The sequence below is a fragment of the Quercus robur genome, chromosome 2 (assembly GCF_932294415.1).
Source record: "Quercus robur chromosome 2, dhQueRobu3.1, whole genome shotgun sequence".
NCBI classification, from domain to species: Eukaryota; Viridiplantae; Streptophyta; class Magnoliopsida; order Fagales; family Fagaceae; genus Quercus; species Quercus robur.
In genome coordinates this window covers 39,518,338-39,533,338 of record NC_065535.1, presented here as the reverse complement: position 1 = coordinate 39,533,338, position 15,001 = coordinate 39,518,338, and the positions used below count along the sequence as shown (strand labels likewise).

Here is a 15,001-nt window from a genome sequence, read left to right as displayed (position 1 = left end):
GGGGCCTAGATGGGTCTGGGCCCCAGGCCTGTATGGGCTTTGGGAGCTCGGTGCCGTACAGATACGATTGGCTATGCTAGGGGTTTGTGGTTAATGTAGAATGCTGACAAGGTGGAGGTTACCCCATTGGCCAAGACTGAACAAGAAATCCATGTCGCTATTAAGGTACAAGCTTCTAATCTCTCCTGGTTATTTTCAGCAATTTATGCTAGCCCTAGATTTGCTAAGAGGTCAATTTTTTGGAATAATCTGATACACACTACGGAGTTGCATAGCCTGGGTTATTGCAGGGGACTTTAACGAGTCTCTCAATAGTGCAGACAAGTTGGGTGGCAAAGATGTGAGCATCAATAGGTCACTTCTTCTTAAAGAATGCCTAGAAAAATGTAATATGGTTGATTTGGGGTTCTCGGGTTCTAGATTCACGTGAACTAACTGGAGCGATGCACATGTGCTCATCCAAGAAATAATTGATAGATTCTTTGTCAACACAGATTGGTGTACTCTATACCCTGAAGCCAAAGTGACTCACTTGACCAGATGCCATTCTGATCATAGTCCTGTCTTACTTGAAACAAATCCTACTAGCTGGGCAAGGCAGGATAGGCTCTTCAAGTTTCAAAGTCTCTAGCTATTGAACCCTTCTTTTCCCCAAGTGGTTTAGAAAGCTTGGACAAGGGCTTCTAGTCTTCAAGAAGCCATCAATAAGTTCTCTCAAGATGCCTCAGATTGGAATAAGGGGCATTTTGGAAACATCTTTGAAAAGAAGAAAAGAATAATGTCCAGATTATGAGGGATTCAAAAGACATTAGTTGAATGTCCTTTGGTTTCTCTTGTGGAATTGGAGAGGAAGCTCCAAGCAGATTTATATTGTGTTCTTAACCAAGAGAAAGAATTATGGACGCTGAAATCCAGAGTTAATTGGATGTTGCTTGGAGATAGAAATAAATCCTTCTATCATATCTCAACACTGGTTAGAAGGAAAAGAAACTCCATCACAGTTATTATGTCTAATTCCGAGGAGTGGGTGCTTGATGAAATGGCAGTTAAGGAGGTTATTCGAAATGGTTTTTCTGATCTCTACACTACATCGCATAGTTTCTCTACCCTTAATGTCCCGGCTGGTTCTACCTTGCAAGCTTGTCTCTTCAATGAAGAGCATGATAGTATTGATGAAGGTGTCTCAGATGACGAGATTAAGGCGGGTTTGCGGTCACTTAAAGCCTTTAAAGCTCCAAGCCCTTATGGCCTTCATGTAGGCTTTTTCCAACGTTTCTAGCTAATAGTAGGCAATTCAGTGGTGGAAGAAGTTAGGAAAATTTTTGCTACTAAGGAAATTCCTGAGGAGTTAAATAGGACCTCCATCACTCTTATCCCTAAAATTCCTAGTCCGACAACTCTTAATAATTACAGCCTAATCAGCTTGTGTAATACAGTGTACAAGATTGTATCTAAAATCTTGGTTGCCTGGTTGAGGCCTCTCCTTGGCAAACTCATATCTCCACTCCAATCTACTTTTGATCCTGAGAGAAAGGGAACGAATAATGTCATCATTGTACAAGAGCTTATTCACATGATCAGTAGAAAGAAGGGAAGGACTGGATTTATGGCGATTAAAATAGACTTGGAAAAAGCTTATGATAAGCTTGAATGGAGTTTTATTAAAGAAATTTTATTCAGAGTCAATCTTCCTCAAAATCTTATAAAGCTTATAATGAGCTGTGTGTCAACGATATCCAAATCCATTGTGGTGAATGGGGGAGCTCTAGACCAGATCCTGCCATCAAGGGGCCTTAGACAAGGTGATCCTCTTTCCCCATATATCTTCATCCTTTGTATGGACTTCCTAGGCCAACTCATTGAAGAAAAATGTAGCACAAAGAGTTGGAAGCCGGTAAGGGCATCTAGGAGTGGTTTGGCTTTCTCAAATCTTTTCTTTGCAGATGACTTGGTTCTTTTTGCCAAAGCTGATCATGAGAATTGTGTTGTAATAAGGTAGGTGTTAGATCTTTTTTGTAGTAGATCGGGACAATCTCTTAGTGGCGCCAAGTCTAAGGTCTATTTCTCCTCGAATGTTGACAGGTTTAGTAGGGAAGAGTTATGTGACATATTGGGTTTTCAATCCACACCCAATCTAAGAAAATACCTCGTTATCCCCATCAAACATCCGGGGTCCTCATCACAAGACTTCAATTTTGTGTTGGAGCAAGTTAAGCAAAAGCTGGTTGGTTGGAAGGCGAATTTCTTGTCACTGGCGGGTAGATCAATCTTAGTTAAGCATGTTTCATCCACCATACCTAATTATGTTATGTGAAGTGCTCATCTCCCCAACAAAATCGTAGAAGGAATTGATCGAGTCAATAGAAACTTCCTGTGGGGCTCAACAGACTCAGTGAAGAAAATGCATTGGGTTGGATGGGGTAAAGTCACCAAACCGAAGGAAGAAGGGGATTAGGAATCCAATCAGCTAGGGGTAGGAATCTGGCCCTTCTAACAAAGATAAATTGGAGATTCCAAATAGAAGGGGAATCATTATAGGCAAAAGTTCTAAAAGGAAAATATTGCAACAATTGGAGATTGAGCACTAGAAATCGAGATAAGCTTATGTGCTCAAGGGTTTGGACAGCAATGAAAAAGGGGACAGAGATCTTCCAAAAGGGGGTAAGGTGGACTTGTGGAAGAGATAGTAATCTCAACTTTTGGTTTGATAACTGGTCCAATCTTGGAGCTTTAAGGCATATCATTCAAGGCCCCATCTCTAGTGAGCTTGTGAATTTGAAGGTAAAAGATGTTGTATCCACTAACGGGTGGGATTGGTCTATTACTTCCTTTGATTTTCTTGATTTAGTCAAGCAGGAACTTCAGGCCATTCCGTTTGTCGTGGCATCCCGTGGAGAGGACAAATTGACTTGGAAGGAGTCGGATCATGGTATTTTCAACCTCGGATCAGCTTATAAAATAGCCATTAATCCGGAAAATGTTGATCCTTTTAGGGATAAGTGGATTTGGAAGTCTAAGGTGCTACCTAGGATCCAATCCTTTGTGTGGTTTTGTTATCATGGAAGCATTGGGGTGAAGGAGTGCCTCAATTGAAGGGGTATGCTACTTGACACTCAATGCCCTCTCTGCCATACATGCAGTGAGTCAATTCTACATGCATTTCGCGACTGTGAAGTGGTTAAGCATGTCTGGGACCAGTTAGGTGAGAATCGGGATATAGGTCCTTCTTCAGCAGGAATCTTTAGGAGTGGTTGGAGGAGAATGGCAATAAGCAACAAAAAATTGGTCCACGTTATTCCTTGAAGTACTATTTTTCTATTTGCTATATGGCTTATTTGGAAGCACAAGAATCAAGTAGTGTTTAAGGAGCAAAGGCTGAATCCACATCTAGCCAAGGAAATTTCTAACAGAGCCTTAGAGTATAATTTCTACATTGGCCCTCATAAGGAAGCTATCACGCATATTGTAAACCTGTCTATTGGAGTAAACCTATAAGTGGTTAGGTAAAATTGAACATTGATGGGTCCTCACTTAGTAATTCGGGCCTAGTAGGGGGAGGGGGTCTAATTCGAGATGAGGAAGGAAACTAGATTGTGGGCTTTGCTCGCAATATAGGAAAGACTACCAGCTTTCTTGTAGAACTTTGGGCACTCTATGATGGGCTTAACCTATGTCTTAATCACAATTTTGCTGCAGAAGAAGTAAAGATAGATGCTAAAGCTATAGTAGATGCCCTTTCTAACCCGAATTACACTAATTTATTTGTCTCCCCTCTCATGGATGATTGCAAGCTCTTGGTGTCCCGGATCCCTCAGATTCGTTTTAGGTATTGCTATTGTGAAGCTAATAGGTGTGCCGATGTCCTTGCGCGTCTAGGAGGACTTCAATCCTCTAATTTTGTTATTTTTGTGAGTCCGCCTGTGGACTTAGTTAAACTTTCAGATTCCAACTTTAAAGGATTGTACTTGAACAGGCTTTGCCCCTTAGTTTGTTTAATGCATTCTTTTGCACCATAAAAAAAAGAGACTTATCTATTTAATAAAAGTATTGGATTTATGTCCAACTCACGAAATCCGTTTGATGCATTTGACTCGTTTAACTAAATGTCATTTTGGTTTTAATGGGTTTGTGTCACATTTGTGTTGACATGACTTACCTGTTTAATAAACATATCGGGTTTGTGTCCAACTCATTTGATGCATTTGACTCATTTAACTAAATGTCATTTTATCAATATACCCTTTAAAACCTTGGGTATATAAACTTATTTTTTTTCCTAGTTGCATTCTCTCAAGTCTCATGACCGCCTCTCACTCTCAAACCTCAATCTTACAATTTTTTTTTCTTAGCCACCATCACCCTTCTTTCACTACAATACCAAGTTATCATTGCCCTAATCCTTCACTTATCTTTATCACTCGAGACTCTAGTCAACCTTGTCTTTTACTTTCATCTTTAAACTCTTTGCCACTATTGCATCATCATCATTGTGCTTTACTTTTACCTTTATCTTCATATATTTTTCTTAAATCTATTGTTGTGATCTGACGTTAGCTATTGTAGTTTATTTTGTTTAAAATTTTGTGATTTTATTATTTGTGATATTGAGATATACATTAGTTTTAAATGTTTATTTGTGATGCAGTTGCTCTATTATTTTTGAATTTTATATTAAAAAAATTGTTTTTTTTAATAAATTAGATCAATTGAAATTATACTAAATTTTCTTTTTATGCTTTGATAAAATCTAATAAACAAGTTGATACACTGACCCATTTAATAAACATGGCATGTTAGGGTTGAGAAATCTTAACCGGTTTAATAAATATGTTGGGTTAGTGTCAATTCATATAGTCAAAATACTTATGAGTTGACAAGACACAAACTTGACACACGAACACAAATTATCACCCCTAGTGACGGACAACAAGTTGTTAATGACTGTTACTGGTAAGCAAAAACAATAATTCTAGTGGTAAATTCAAATTACAACCATTAATAACTTACCACCCAGATCTTGTTGTGACAATATAATAAAAATGTTATGAAAATAATACTTCTCTTTTTTAAAAGGCACGAAAAATGAACCCATGATGTTTGGATTTTTTGTTTTTTATTTTTCAATCATCGCCCTAGAGAATTTGCATCAGTTTTTGTTGGTGTTTTAGTCAAATTTAGTCTACAAAGTTATTTTAATTTACTTATTTGTAGATACCCTTGCATCATACTCAATATTTATTTTCTTATTCTACTTAAAAAAAAAAAAAAATTCCTGTCCTATCTATTTTCACCTTTACCTATTTTTGACCAATTTTTTTTTTGGCACCCCCCGTAACACATCCTGTTTAGTTCAGAATGCATACCTTTTACTTAAAGAACCTCATCGATTTATGCATTATGCTAAGTTTGGATGGAGAATTTAAGATACAAGTTTACTCAAAGTTCTATTTTGAAACCTCCTAATATCGATTTTCCTTGTTTAGTAAAACCAGAAAGTTTATTAAAATATTTGGTGGAATTTTAAACCTAATATTTCCAATCTTTAAAATCCAAGTTAAAATTCTAGCCATGTTAATTTTCGTTACCACTCATCTTTACTACTAGTATCAATATCAATATTAGTTCATTTTTAAAAGGTAATTGTTTACTAGTGCTAATGTTGTATGATAAATAGTTCCTTTTTCTTGTAACAGAAAGTTAGTTGATAAGATTATTAGTGATAAGTGCAATAGCCTATTAGTTAGTTAGTGAAATTTGTTAGTCTTTGGCACTCACTTGGCAGCCACATGGTAGGTTCTCTAAGTAACTCAATAGCTTGCTTATGTAACTATAAATAAGTAAGACTTCCCTCGTTGTAAATAGTTGAATTTGAATCCAAGAAATTTCTACTTGTGAGGTATTATTCCAAGAGTGTGTCTTTTGAAGAGCTAGTTCATTCTTCCTTTTCACTAAGCAACTAAAACAGCCTTTCTTTTCACCAATTTCCTCCATCATAATTTACTTCACGACTTCTAAAACCATCAATTTTTAGCATTGATCAATATTCTTGTAGCTTAATGTTATTATATCACCCAATTCTTTCATGGAAGAGAATATGTGTTCAAATCTCCCATCATTCACTAGTTGTAAGTGGAGGAAAAGAAAACCACCAGCCATGGTTGTTAAAATCCTGATCTGAATCCTACGATTTTACAATTCCACTTGCCCAAAACTATCCGGATCTTTCAAGGAACTTTGCAATTGTTTAGGATCAATAGGATTGTACGATTTTGACTATCCTAAACGATCCTAGTTTCTTGTAATCTTCTTTAAGTTGACAGAAGACTTAGTTGGACCCAAATAAAAAATAACATTTCAATAGACTAAGTTTTGTTATTCTAATGTAGAGAGATAGAGTGTCAGTTAGACCCAAATAAAAATAATATCCTAATAGAATGTTACGTTTTGAGGTTTTTGACTTCTTTAAACGGTGCTTACAAATGGATGTAGTGATGCATTGTAATTACATCAAATTGATGCAAATTTTTTGGTTTTTTATAAATGAGTTTATAATTTATGTGATTATTTAACCTATCAATGTGTATTTTTTGTTTTTCTCTCAAATAATGTAAGATCTTACAATCCAAGATTCAATTTTACAATCCACGATCTCATTTACCTCCCACGTTCCTACGTAGAATCCCAATTTTGACAGTCTTGCTGCCAGCATTATTACTATTGTTACTGTCCTCACAATCACCCATTGCTGCCAAATAACTCTACCACCACTAGCACCAATACCATCAAGGTTGTCAAAATCGGGATTCTACGTAGGATCGTGGGAGGTAGGTAGGATCGTAGATCGTAGGATCGGATCGCGGATCGTAAGATCCTACCTATTTTCAAATTTTAAGCAAAAAACCTATTGATAGTAACTTTTTATGTTATATAATCACTTAAAATATGAATCCATCCATTAAAAAAAAAAATTGCATCATAAAATGTAATTTGCACGCACTACATCATTCGTATGTCATTCTAACGAAACAAAATATATTTAACTTTTGACATAATGTATCTAAAAAGTTTAATACATGTTTAATTAGCAACTAAGTATCAAAATATTATCTACACATATGGAAAATGTTTTCCAAATTCTAAGTTCCAAATCCAAAATAAGTTAGGCTAGTTAGCATATAAAAACTAGCTAACTATAAATTTACAATATGTAATCCAAAAGAGAATTCTCAATCTAAGGTAAACTAGCTAATTACAAATATGAAATCTAAAAGAGAATTCTTATTCTAAGGTTCTTCTAATCTAATCATTGTCATTGTAATATCCCATTTCATCATCTAAATATTTTAGGTTTTGTTTTTGAAAATGTTAAACTTAAGTACTATAGGTTTTTTTTGAGATTTTATGTTGACATAGAGGTAAATTTGGGACTTGAATTCATTATTGGGCTTCTGATAACCCGTTGGGCTTGTGGGTTTAGTTGAATTATCTTACCCAAATGAATCCCACTTAAGAAAAAAAAAAAAAAAAAAAAAAATCAAGCCAAATGGTAGGATCGGTAGAATCGGTAGGATCCCATACGATCCTACGATCTTATGCGATCCTACACGATCCTACATACGATCCTACCATTTTTGCGATCCTGCTACGATTTTAAACTTTTTGGTGAGGTGGGATCGTAAAATCGTGCGATTTTACGATCCGGATCGCGATTTTGACAACCATGAATACCATTATATCACATCACCATCATCACTAAATCATGATTATCATTATGGAACTTTAGTTTTTAGATGTACTCGTCCAAATAAATTATTTCTAAAATTTTGAGATTTTTTCATTCTTGGTCCTAACACAACATTATAATATCATTAGGTGAAACCTTCTGATCGTTTAATAAAGTTTGCTCCCAGAGGGCAGCTTGGTGAGCCCCTCCTGGTCCAACTTTGCTCAATCAGCAACCAAAAAAATGATCCATTACATTGTCTACTTGGTGCCAATGCTAATAAAATCTTGATGCTGCTTACTTGATTTGCAAAATAAATAAATGCCATAAAAACAGGTTGCCGCTCCCAGTGCTTCTATTACTCATCTGAGGTTAAGTGCTTAAAAACTAATCTCTCCAGGTTAATAAATAGTAATTATTATGGCAAGATTTTCTCCATCCAGCATGGTTTGGCACCGACGGAAAAGAATCAAGATCTACGAAGGAATGAAGATATAGGCCATGACATGTCAACAATGTAATCATGCAGCTTGAGGTTTGACACTTAGAGACCAACTGGTATTATTAATTTATAATTCAATTGTTACAACAAGTAGGGGAGAGGAGATTCAAACCCTAACCTCAAAAAAATAAAAAATAAAGTGCTGGCCTCCATGGTGTATATGATAGTTAAAGTTACTAACTTAAGCTACAGAGACTATATAAATGAACTATGACCTCCCCCAAGTGGTACTCTTGGCTTGAATTCTGCAGATACAACCAAGCAAGGGCAATGCTTGAAACCAATGCTCTGAAAGGGAAAAATAATAATAATATAGGGTTGTCAGGTCTCAAAGGATAAACCATAAACTGCTGACTAAAAGCAAAACTTTAATGAATTAAAATAAAGTTAGAAGCAGTCTTTTTAGGATTTGAATATACGTTTAAGATATGGAGAAGTCTCTCAACACCAAGAGTTTCACCGACATTTTCAAACCATCCATGTGTTTTTTGTGTTGTGGTGTGCTCAGTTGAGCATTATCTCAAATGTTATGTAAGTAAGATGTGAAAAAGTTGGTGATTTTTTGGTCTGGGAAGATCATAAGGAACTTAATCAGTGGCTAGATTTGTCTTTTAAAAATTGAAAAGGATTGACTTACTGGGATGCTTATTAATTGTCCTTTATGATTGACTAGGACAGGTAGGCCTCCTCTTGCAGCAGCAGGGATAGATTTTAATGACAGAAGAGCTCTTTGTGCTGATAACCTTGCATAATCTAAGCATCGATTTATCTTATCTGGTATTTGATCTGCTCTATAATCTAAGAGATCTCTTTGCTGTTGAAATTTCCCTGAATTACTCAGGCATTTTGAAAACTTTGCAAGATACAGCCAGTCAGATTCAATCATGTGTCGAACCTCAGCTACCATGTCATGACCAACCACACAAGACCTGCAATGACACTGCCAATTTTCCAGTCCCAAATTCAAGTCACAATTGGCTTCCTCTGAAAATGCACTGCTACCAATTTCCTCATTCAATTTCCATGTGATGAAGAATCTGCTCATGAAGTAACATGCATGCCCAGGTTGAAGTGGTTCACTCCGCAACATATTGACAGATTGAAAGCCATGCTTTGACTCTAAATCAGATGAGAGTTCTGTCTCAGTCTTAGACTTGAAGCGTTTGGTTTCTTCCCTCTGCAATAAGAGAATATTCCTATATGTTGACTCACTGAGTATACCAAGTCTTTTGGCTTCAGTTAGAACTGATTCTGATGTAACATTCAGAAAATGCACATCTGATTCATCTAGAACCAGGTGATCTGAATATGACTTTGCATCCACTATAATTTGCTCTAACTCACTTGGAATATGGTGTTCCTGTTCTCCAAAAGTGTATGAACGGAATGGCTCCATTTTTGAAGGGAGAGGACAATCAACGGAACAGCAAACCAAGGTTTTGGTGCCTTTAGACCCCGGAGCTGGACAAAGGTAACAACCAGCTACTGTGAGGGAGTTCTGCAAGAGAGGTAAAACAGATTTACGAATCAAAAATGATTTTGGATACAGGTCATTCGCTTATACAAAAGCTGAATTGCCAGTCTACAACTTACAGTCCTGGAAAGCATAGACCCCAGTGGAGGGAGGAAAGGGTGCACTGGGGGGGGGGGGGGGGGGGGGGGGGGTTCAGTGTATTTGTATGACAACCCTTTTATGAAAGCACCAAAAATCAAACCCTCTATCAGAAGAATCAAAAAGGAAATGAATGAGAAAAAGAAGAGTAGAATTACTAGACAAAGATGCAGCAATGTCCAATGGCAAAGCTAGAAGTTTCAGTATAGACCCAGTTTTGTTTATTTAAGCCAAAAAATCAAAAGCCTTATTCCTTCTACAACGTGGAAATTGAGCTGATATACAGTATTGGTAAGAGTACTTGTATAAGCCAACTAATCCACTCACAACTGACTAACCAAATCAGCCCAAAAACATATGCACAAGGCAGATTAAAAAAACCAGCCCAAAGTAAACAATTGACCAACCCACTCACAAATCCACGCTACCAGTATAAACTCATTGCTGGCAACCAAATACATATGCACAAATCAACCCAAAACCCAACACCATGTAGCCAATAAAAACCCCACCAACAAAGATCTCGAATGGCCATCAACTTTCTTGGCCACCAAATTGCTCACAAAATCGTTACCCCACAAAGCAAGGTCGATTTGGTAGCCATCGCAATGGAGATATATGGATGGTTATTGCTCATTGTTTGATGTGGTGTATTTGGAAGGAAAGAAATAGTAGGTGTTTTGAAGACAATAAGCGTTTTATGCCTGATCTCAAGCTTCTTTTTTTCAGAACCTTATTGGACTGGTTCTCAGTATGGAGAAACCATCATTTTTCTTCTTTTTTGGATTTTCTTGATTTATGTAATTTTTGTATTTGATTTGTACACCCCTGTATACTTTCTGTGTACTTGGGTGTCTCTCTCTTTTCGTTATCAATAAATCCTTATTACTTATCAAAAAAAAAAAAAAAAAAATCGTTACCCCACAAAGCTACACGATATTGGGTTTTCTTTGCCAGCTGTGATTTGGCTCTTTGGGATGGGCTTTCTTTGCCATCAATAAATAATGTTTAAATGGAATGGAGAAAGAAAAAATAGACTGATGCAAATGTATGTGAAAAGTGTGTTAATTAATGGAAAAAGTAGGGATTTTAGGTAAAGTTTTATTGAGCTGGAAATGAATGCTCTAACAAGTAACAACAGTAATTAAAGAAAGCAGTTTTGCTTCTTGATCACCGTGATGCTAAGGTTTATAAATGAGTCTCCTAGTTTTTTGAAAGCATTAAAGCAAACACCAGAAATAAATCCATCAAAGGTGATACAAGAAAGGAAAGGCCAAAGGTCTTGTTGGTTTTTCTATACTTTTTATATACTTAGATACAAAGATAGATCAATGAAATCTTATTTTTCGATTATAGGTGTCATTGGTGATGAAATATTAATGTAATAATGTTTCCTCATCAACTTTTTCATTACAAATCTACAATTTGAAATGATCAGCTCAATGAAAACAAAAACCTTCCCAAATGAGGGCTAAAAAACAAAACAAAAAAACAAGGTGCTGGTTTTCACTTTCAGTCAAATGTTCAACTGTATATGTGGAAAATTAGAGATATTTGTCAATGTCCAGAAAATGATTTAGAGTTATACTAAGTGTAATATCATGAGAGAGAGAGAGAAACCGACCATGTTGAAATTTCAATGCAATGTAATATACAAGTAAGCTTGAGAAGGTTCAATCATACTGCCTAGCACTTTTTTTTTTCTTTGCATGCTGATGAAGTCATGAAACTTTCTATGATTTGGGGCACAGACCAACGGCTAATTTCATAGAGAAAAAGGAACCATACATGAGAAAATAGATGTACCTTGCAGGGAAAAGTACGAATATAGTCCAACAGCAATTTTGAAGTACTACCTCTAACTGGCCTATACCTTTGTGAGATGAACTGAAAGATTCAAATCAACACAGTATTAACATGAGCATCAACCTATGTAACTCAAATCAGAAGAGCTCTCAGAGAGAGAGAGAGAGAGAGAGAGAAAGGATGTCAGACAATCTACATGCTAAGAATTAAAGTACCTGCAAAACCAAGGAAAGAAACTTTGATAGGCATATGTCCTCAACTTTTGATGGACTAAGAATCTCCAAATCAATAATAGCATACCCCTGCTGCAGGAAGAAATACCACCACCGCCACCACCCCCCCAAACAAAACAAAAGATAAAATGGTCAAGACAGGGAGTTATCTAATAACTAGGATTAAAGAAATAAAATAATTTTTTACTGATCTACTAAAGTCAAATGTATAAAAAAAATTCTGATAGCTAAAAGTGAAGACAGTCAAAAAACTGCTTACATCTTTAACAACTATTGCCTGGTTTATCAATTTACAACAAACTTGATCAATAAATGAGCGTGTTCTTCGACAGGCCGAGATAACTGCTTGTAGCTCAGACTTGAAGATACCTGAAAAGCAAGGGACATGTAATTTGAACATGTCAAGCCTGTGTGAAACTAAGAAAATTCATGCTAGCACCCCCTGACTAGGGATATATTACATATGGCACCACAATGGATTGAGCGAATAATCCAAAGCACATATACTGTTTTTTAAGTTTTTTCCAGCTAGAAGTTAAAAGAAAAATAGCAAACAAACTTTCCACCATTTCATAGCAGACAATTTAATGATTTAAACTGCACCATAAAAGCTATAATTTCTGTCAACTCACTTGATGAGACATCCCTTAATGACATTCGAATCCTATTACGAGCAAATAGAAGACTTTTGTTTGTTGGGTCTTCCACCCAATCCTGATTACCCCCAAGACATATCTGCAAAAGTTAAATTAATGACAATTCAACAAAATTTATGTGCTGAACTTGAGAAAAATGCAGATTAACTGATCATGTATGTCATGTACAGTACTAACCTTATACATGTCTTGTTTAGAAAAATTCATGAGTGGTCGCACAAGAAGTACACCATGATTATTTGAGACTCCCCCCAAAGAATATGTATGTGTAGAGAAAACTTGAGAAATGAAAGGCATGCCAGCTAGTCCAATCACACCACTATTGCGAGATAGTCTAAGAATGAATAACTCAGCCTGCATTGTGTCTCAGCAATCACTATATGTCTAGCATTTGTAACAAGCCTTTGAAGTTGAAATCAACAAGCCTTCAAAGTGGAAATCAGTATCACTTAGATGAGGACAGAGCACCATACACTAGAACATTAAAAAAATCATTCCTTTCAATTTAGACTTTACAAATAAGGAACTTCTACATTCAAGAAAACAAAACTGCCTATGCCTGCAGGTGGGTTGAGAGAACTTCTAAGAACCCACTAACTTGAACATGTAGACAGTCATGCACATGCACATGCACATGTGTTCACATACAGAGACATGCATAAGCAGATATGCAGACAGAGAACTAGACTTTTGTTGGTCAAACCTGGTCATCGGCATGATGCGCAATGAGCAAAACACCAATCTGATGTTGGGCACAAACTTTCTGAAAAGCCTGATACCTGAAATTCAGTCCAACATCAAAATTTGCAAATCAAGCAACTGCTCTTTATCAAATTAAACTGTGATTTTGCACCTTTTTAATTCAAATAGAAAATTACAATAAAATCCAGAGTTTACAATCCCAGTATTTTTTCTTTTTTTTAATCCCAGTTTTAGAATTTAGATGCTTTACTAATTCTGAAAACAAAAAGCAAAGTAATAGATAAACAAATACCTCATTTCCCGAGCTGCTTCTTGCAAGTGACCTTGTTTCGGCCTACCATCTGACCAATCACAATGGGCAATCTCACATCTGATTCCTACACAAAGTTCATATTAGCCATGATCCACCTCTAATCTCTATACACATCATCAAACCAAAAGAGGAGTAGAGAGAGAGTCAAAAGGATGTCAATGCAAAGTTGTATACCCATTTGGGAAACCCAATTATAAACAATGTTTGCTTCATCTTTGCTTTCAGAACGCAGCCCATGATCGACAACTATTGCCAAGAGCCCATCAACGAAATCACCACTCTCTCCATTACTAATGCCATTCGTTTTCCAACCAGCAGTTAAAACGCAAAGTGCCATACTATCAGGACCTCCAGAGACTCCCAAAGCTAATCACCAATCAAACAAACATCACTCATTCAACATTTTCCTCAGTCAATTGGGATTTTTTATTTCTTTTTTGTTATTAATATAATAATACACCAAATCAAGATTATAAATTTCATTTGTTTTCTTCAAATTCTCAAAAAGTTACTTCTTCAGCAACTTATTTGGTAAAAGAAACAAACCCCTTTTATCCTCTTGACATAACAACTCGATTTAAAAAGCTACACAATCAAAACCCAGCTCATAGATTGAACAAAACAAAACCTTGATACATACACCACCAACCCCAAAAGTAAAAAATAAGTGAGAAGAAATAAAACTATAAGTTAATAACAAACCAAAGCGACATAGTTGTATAAGGCACAATTCAGATAAGTGGGTTAGTTTGTTTTCTATCCTCCTAGTTAGTGAAAACTATATAAAATTTTCGACTTTTTGTTTCTCTCTCTATTCCTATATTTTTTTTCATAAACAAAACAGAAAAGAAAAGTGAAAGGAACAGACCGATTCGGTGGTGGGGTTTAAGGCCAGCCATGGCCATTTGCATTGAGAAAGCTTCCTTGTACTTTGACATGTCGATAGGGTGTTGGTGTTGGTGTTGGTGCTGGTGATGGTGGTGGGCAAGAGAGCACTTGCAGAGAAACTGAGTCCAAGGAACGGAGAGGGACACAGATGGATTTTTCCATATTGGTGGTGTTATTTTGAGGAATGAAGTGGCTAAGAAGGTGGAGGTGGTGGCTCTGGTTAGGCCTCGCGCCATTGCCTGTGTGTGCGCTCAGTGGCCGTGGTTGTACTGCTCAAGATGGATATGGTTCCTGTACAAACGCCATCGTTTTAGGCTCCGAATGGGATTGTTAACTGAAAATTTTTTATGGAAAGAATAATAAAAGTAAAAATTAGTTGAAATAGAATAGTGAAATTCATAAATAATATTAAAAAATGTAGTGAGATTCATAAATAGGCAAAATTAATCTTCTAAAAAAATAACAAAATTAATCATGCAAAATGACCATCTACTATCATTTCTTTATTTTCTTTTTTCAATTTAAAATTGTCGTTTAAATGAAAAAAAAAACTATAAAAAAAAATC

At 36.1% G+C, this 15,001-nt stretch overlaps 1 protein-coding gene across 6 annotated transcripts; it reads right to left on the bottom strand.

The window, feature by feature from the left end:
* Nucleotides 1-8,259: 8,259 nt before the first annotated feature.
* Nucleotides 8,260-14,776, bottom strand: LOC126713665 (uncharacterized). 6 transcript variants are annotated; one of them, XM_050413490.1, is made up of 11 exons: nucleotides 14,416-14,773; nucleotides 13,722-13,913; nucleotides 13,527-13,611; nucleotides 13,236-13,311; nucleotides 12,710-12,886; nucleotides 12,509-12,611; nucleotides 12,136-12,245; nucleotides 11,859-11,948; nucleotides 11,644-11,724; nucleotides 8,863-9,723; nucleotides 8,260-8,513 (listed from the first exon to the last, which is right to left on the bottom strand). In XM_050413490.1, the coding sequence occupies exons 1-11, from the start codon at nucleotides 14,669-14,671 to the stop codon at nucleotides 8,421-8,423; spliced, it is 2,124 nt and encodes a 707-aa protein (XP_050269447.1). In that variant the 5' UTR covers nucleotides 14,672-14,773; the 3' UTR covers nucleotides 8,260-8,420. The 6 variants fall into 6 exon arrangements, with proteins under 6 accessions (XP_050269447.1, XP_050269448.1, XP_050269451.1 ...); XM_050413491.1 differs by having other exon boundaries at nucleotides 11,859-11,945; XM_050413495.1 differs by lacking the exon at nucleotides 8,260-8,513 and adding an exon at nucleotides 9,819-9,862 and having other exon boundaries at nucleotides 9,535-9,723; nucleotides 14,416-14,776.
* Between the last annotated feature and the right edge of the window lie 225 nt (nucleotides 14,777-15,001).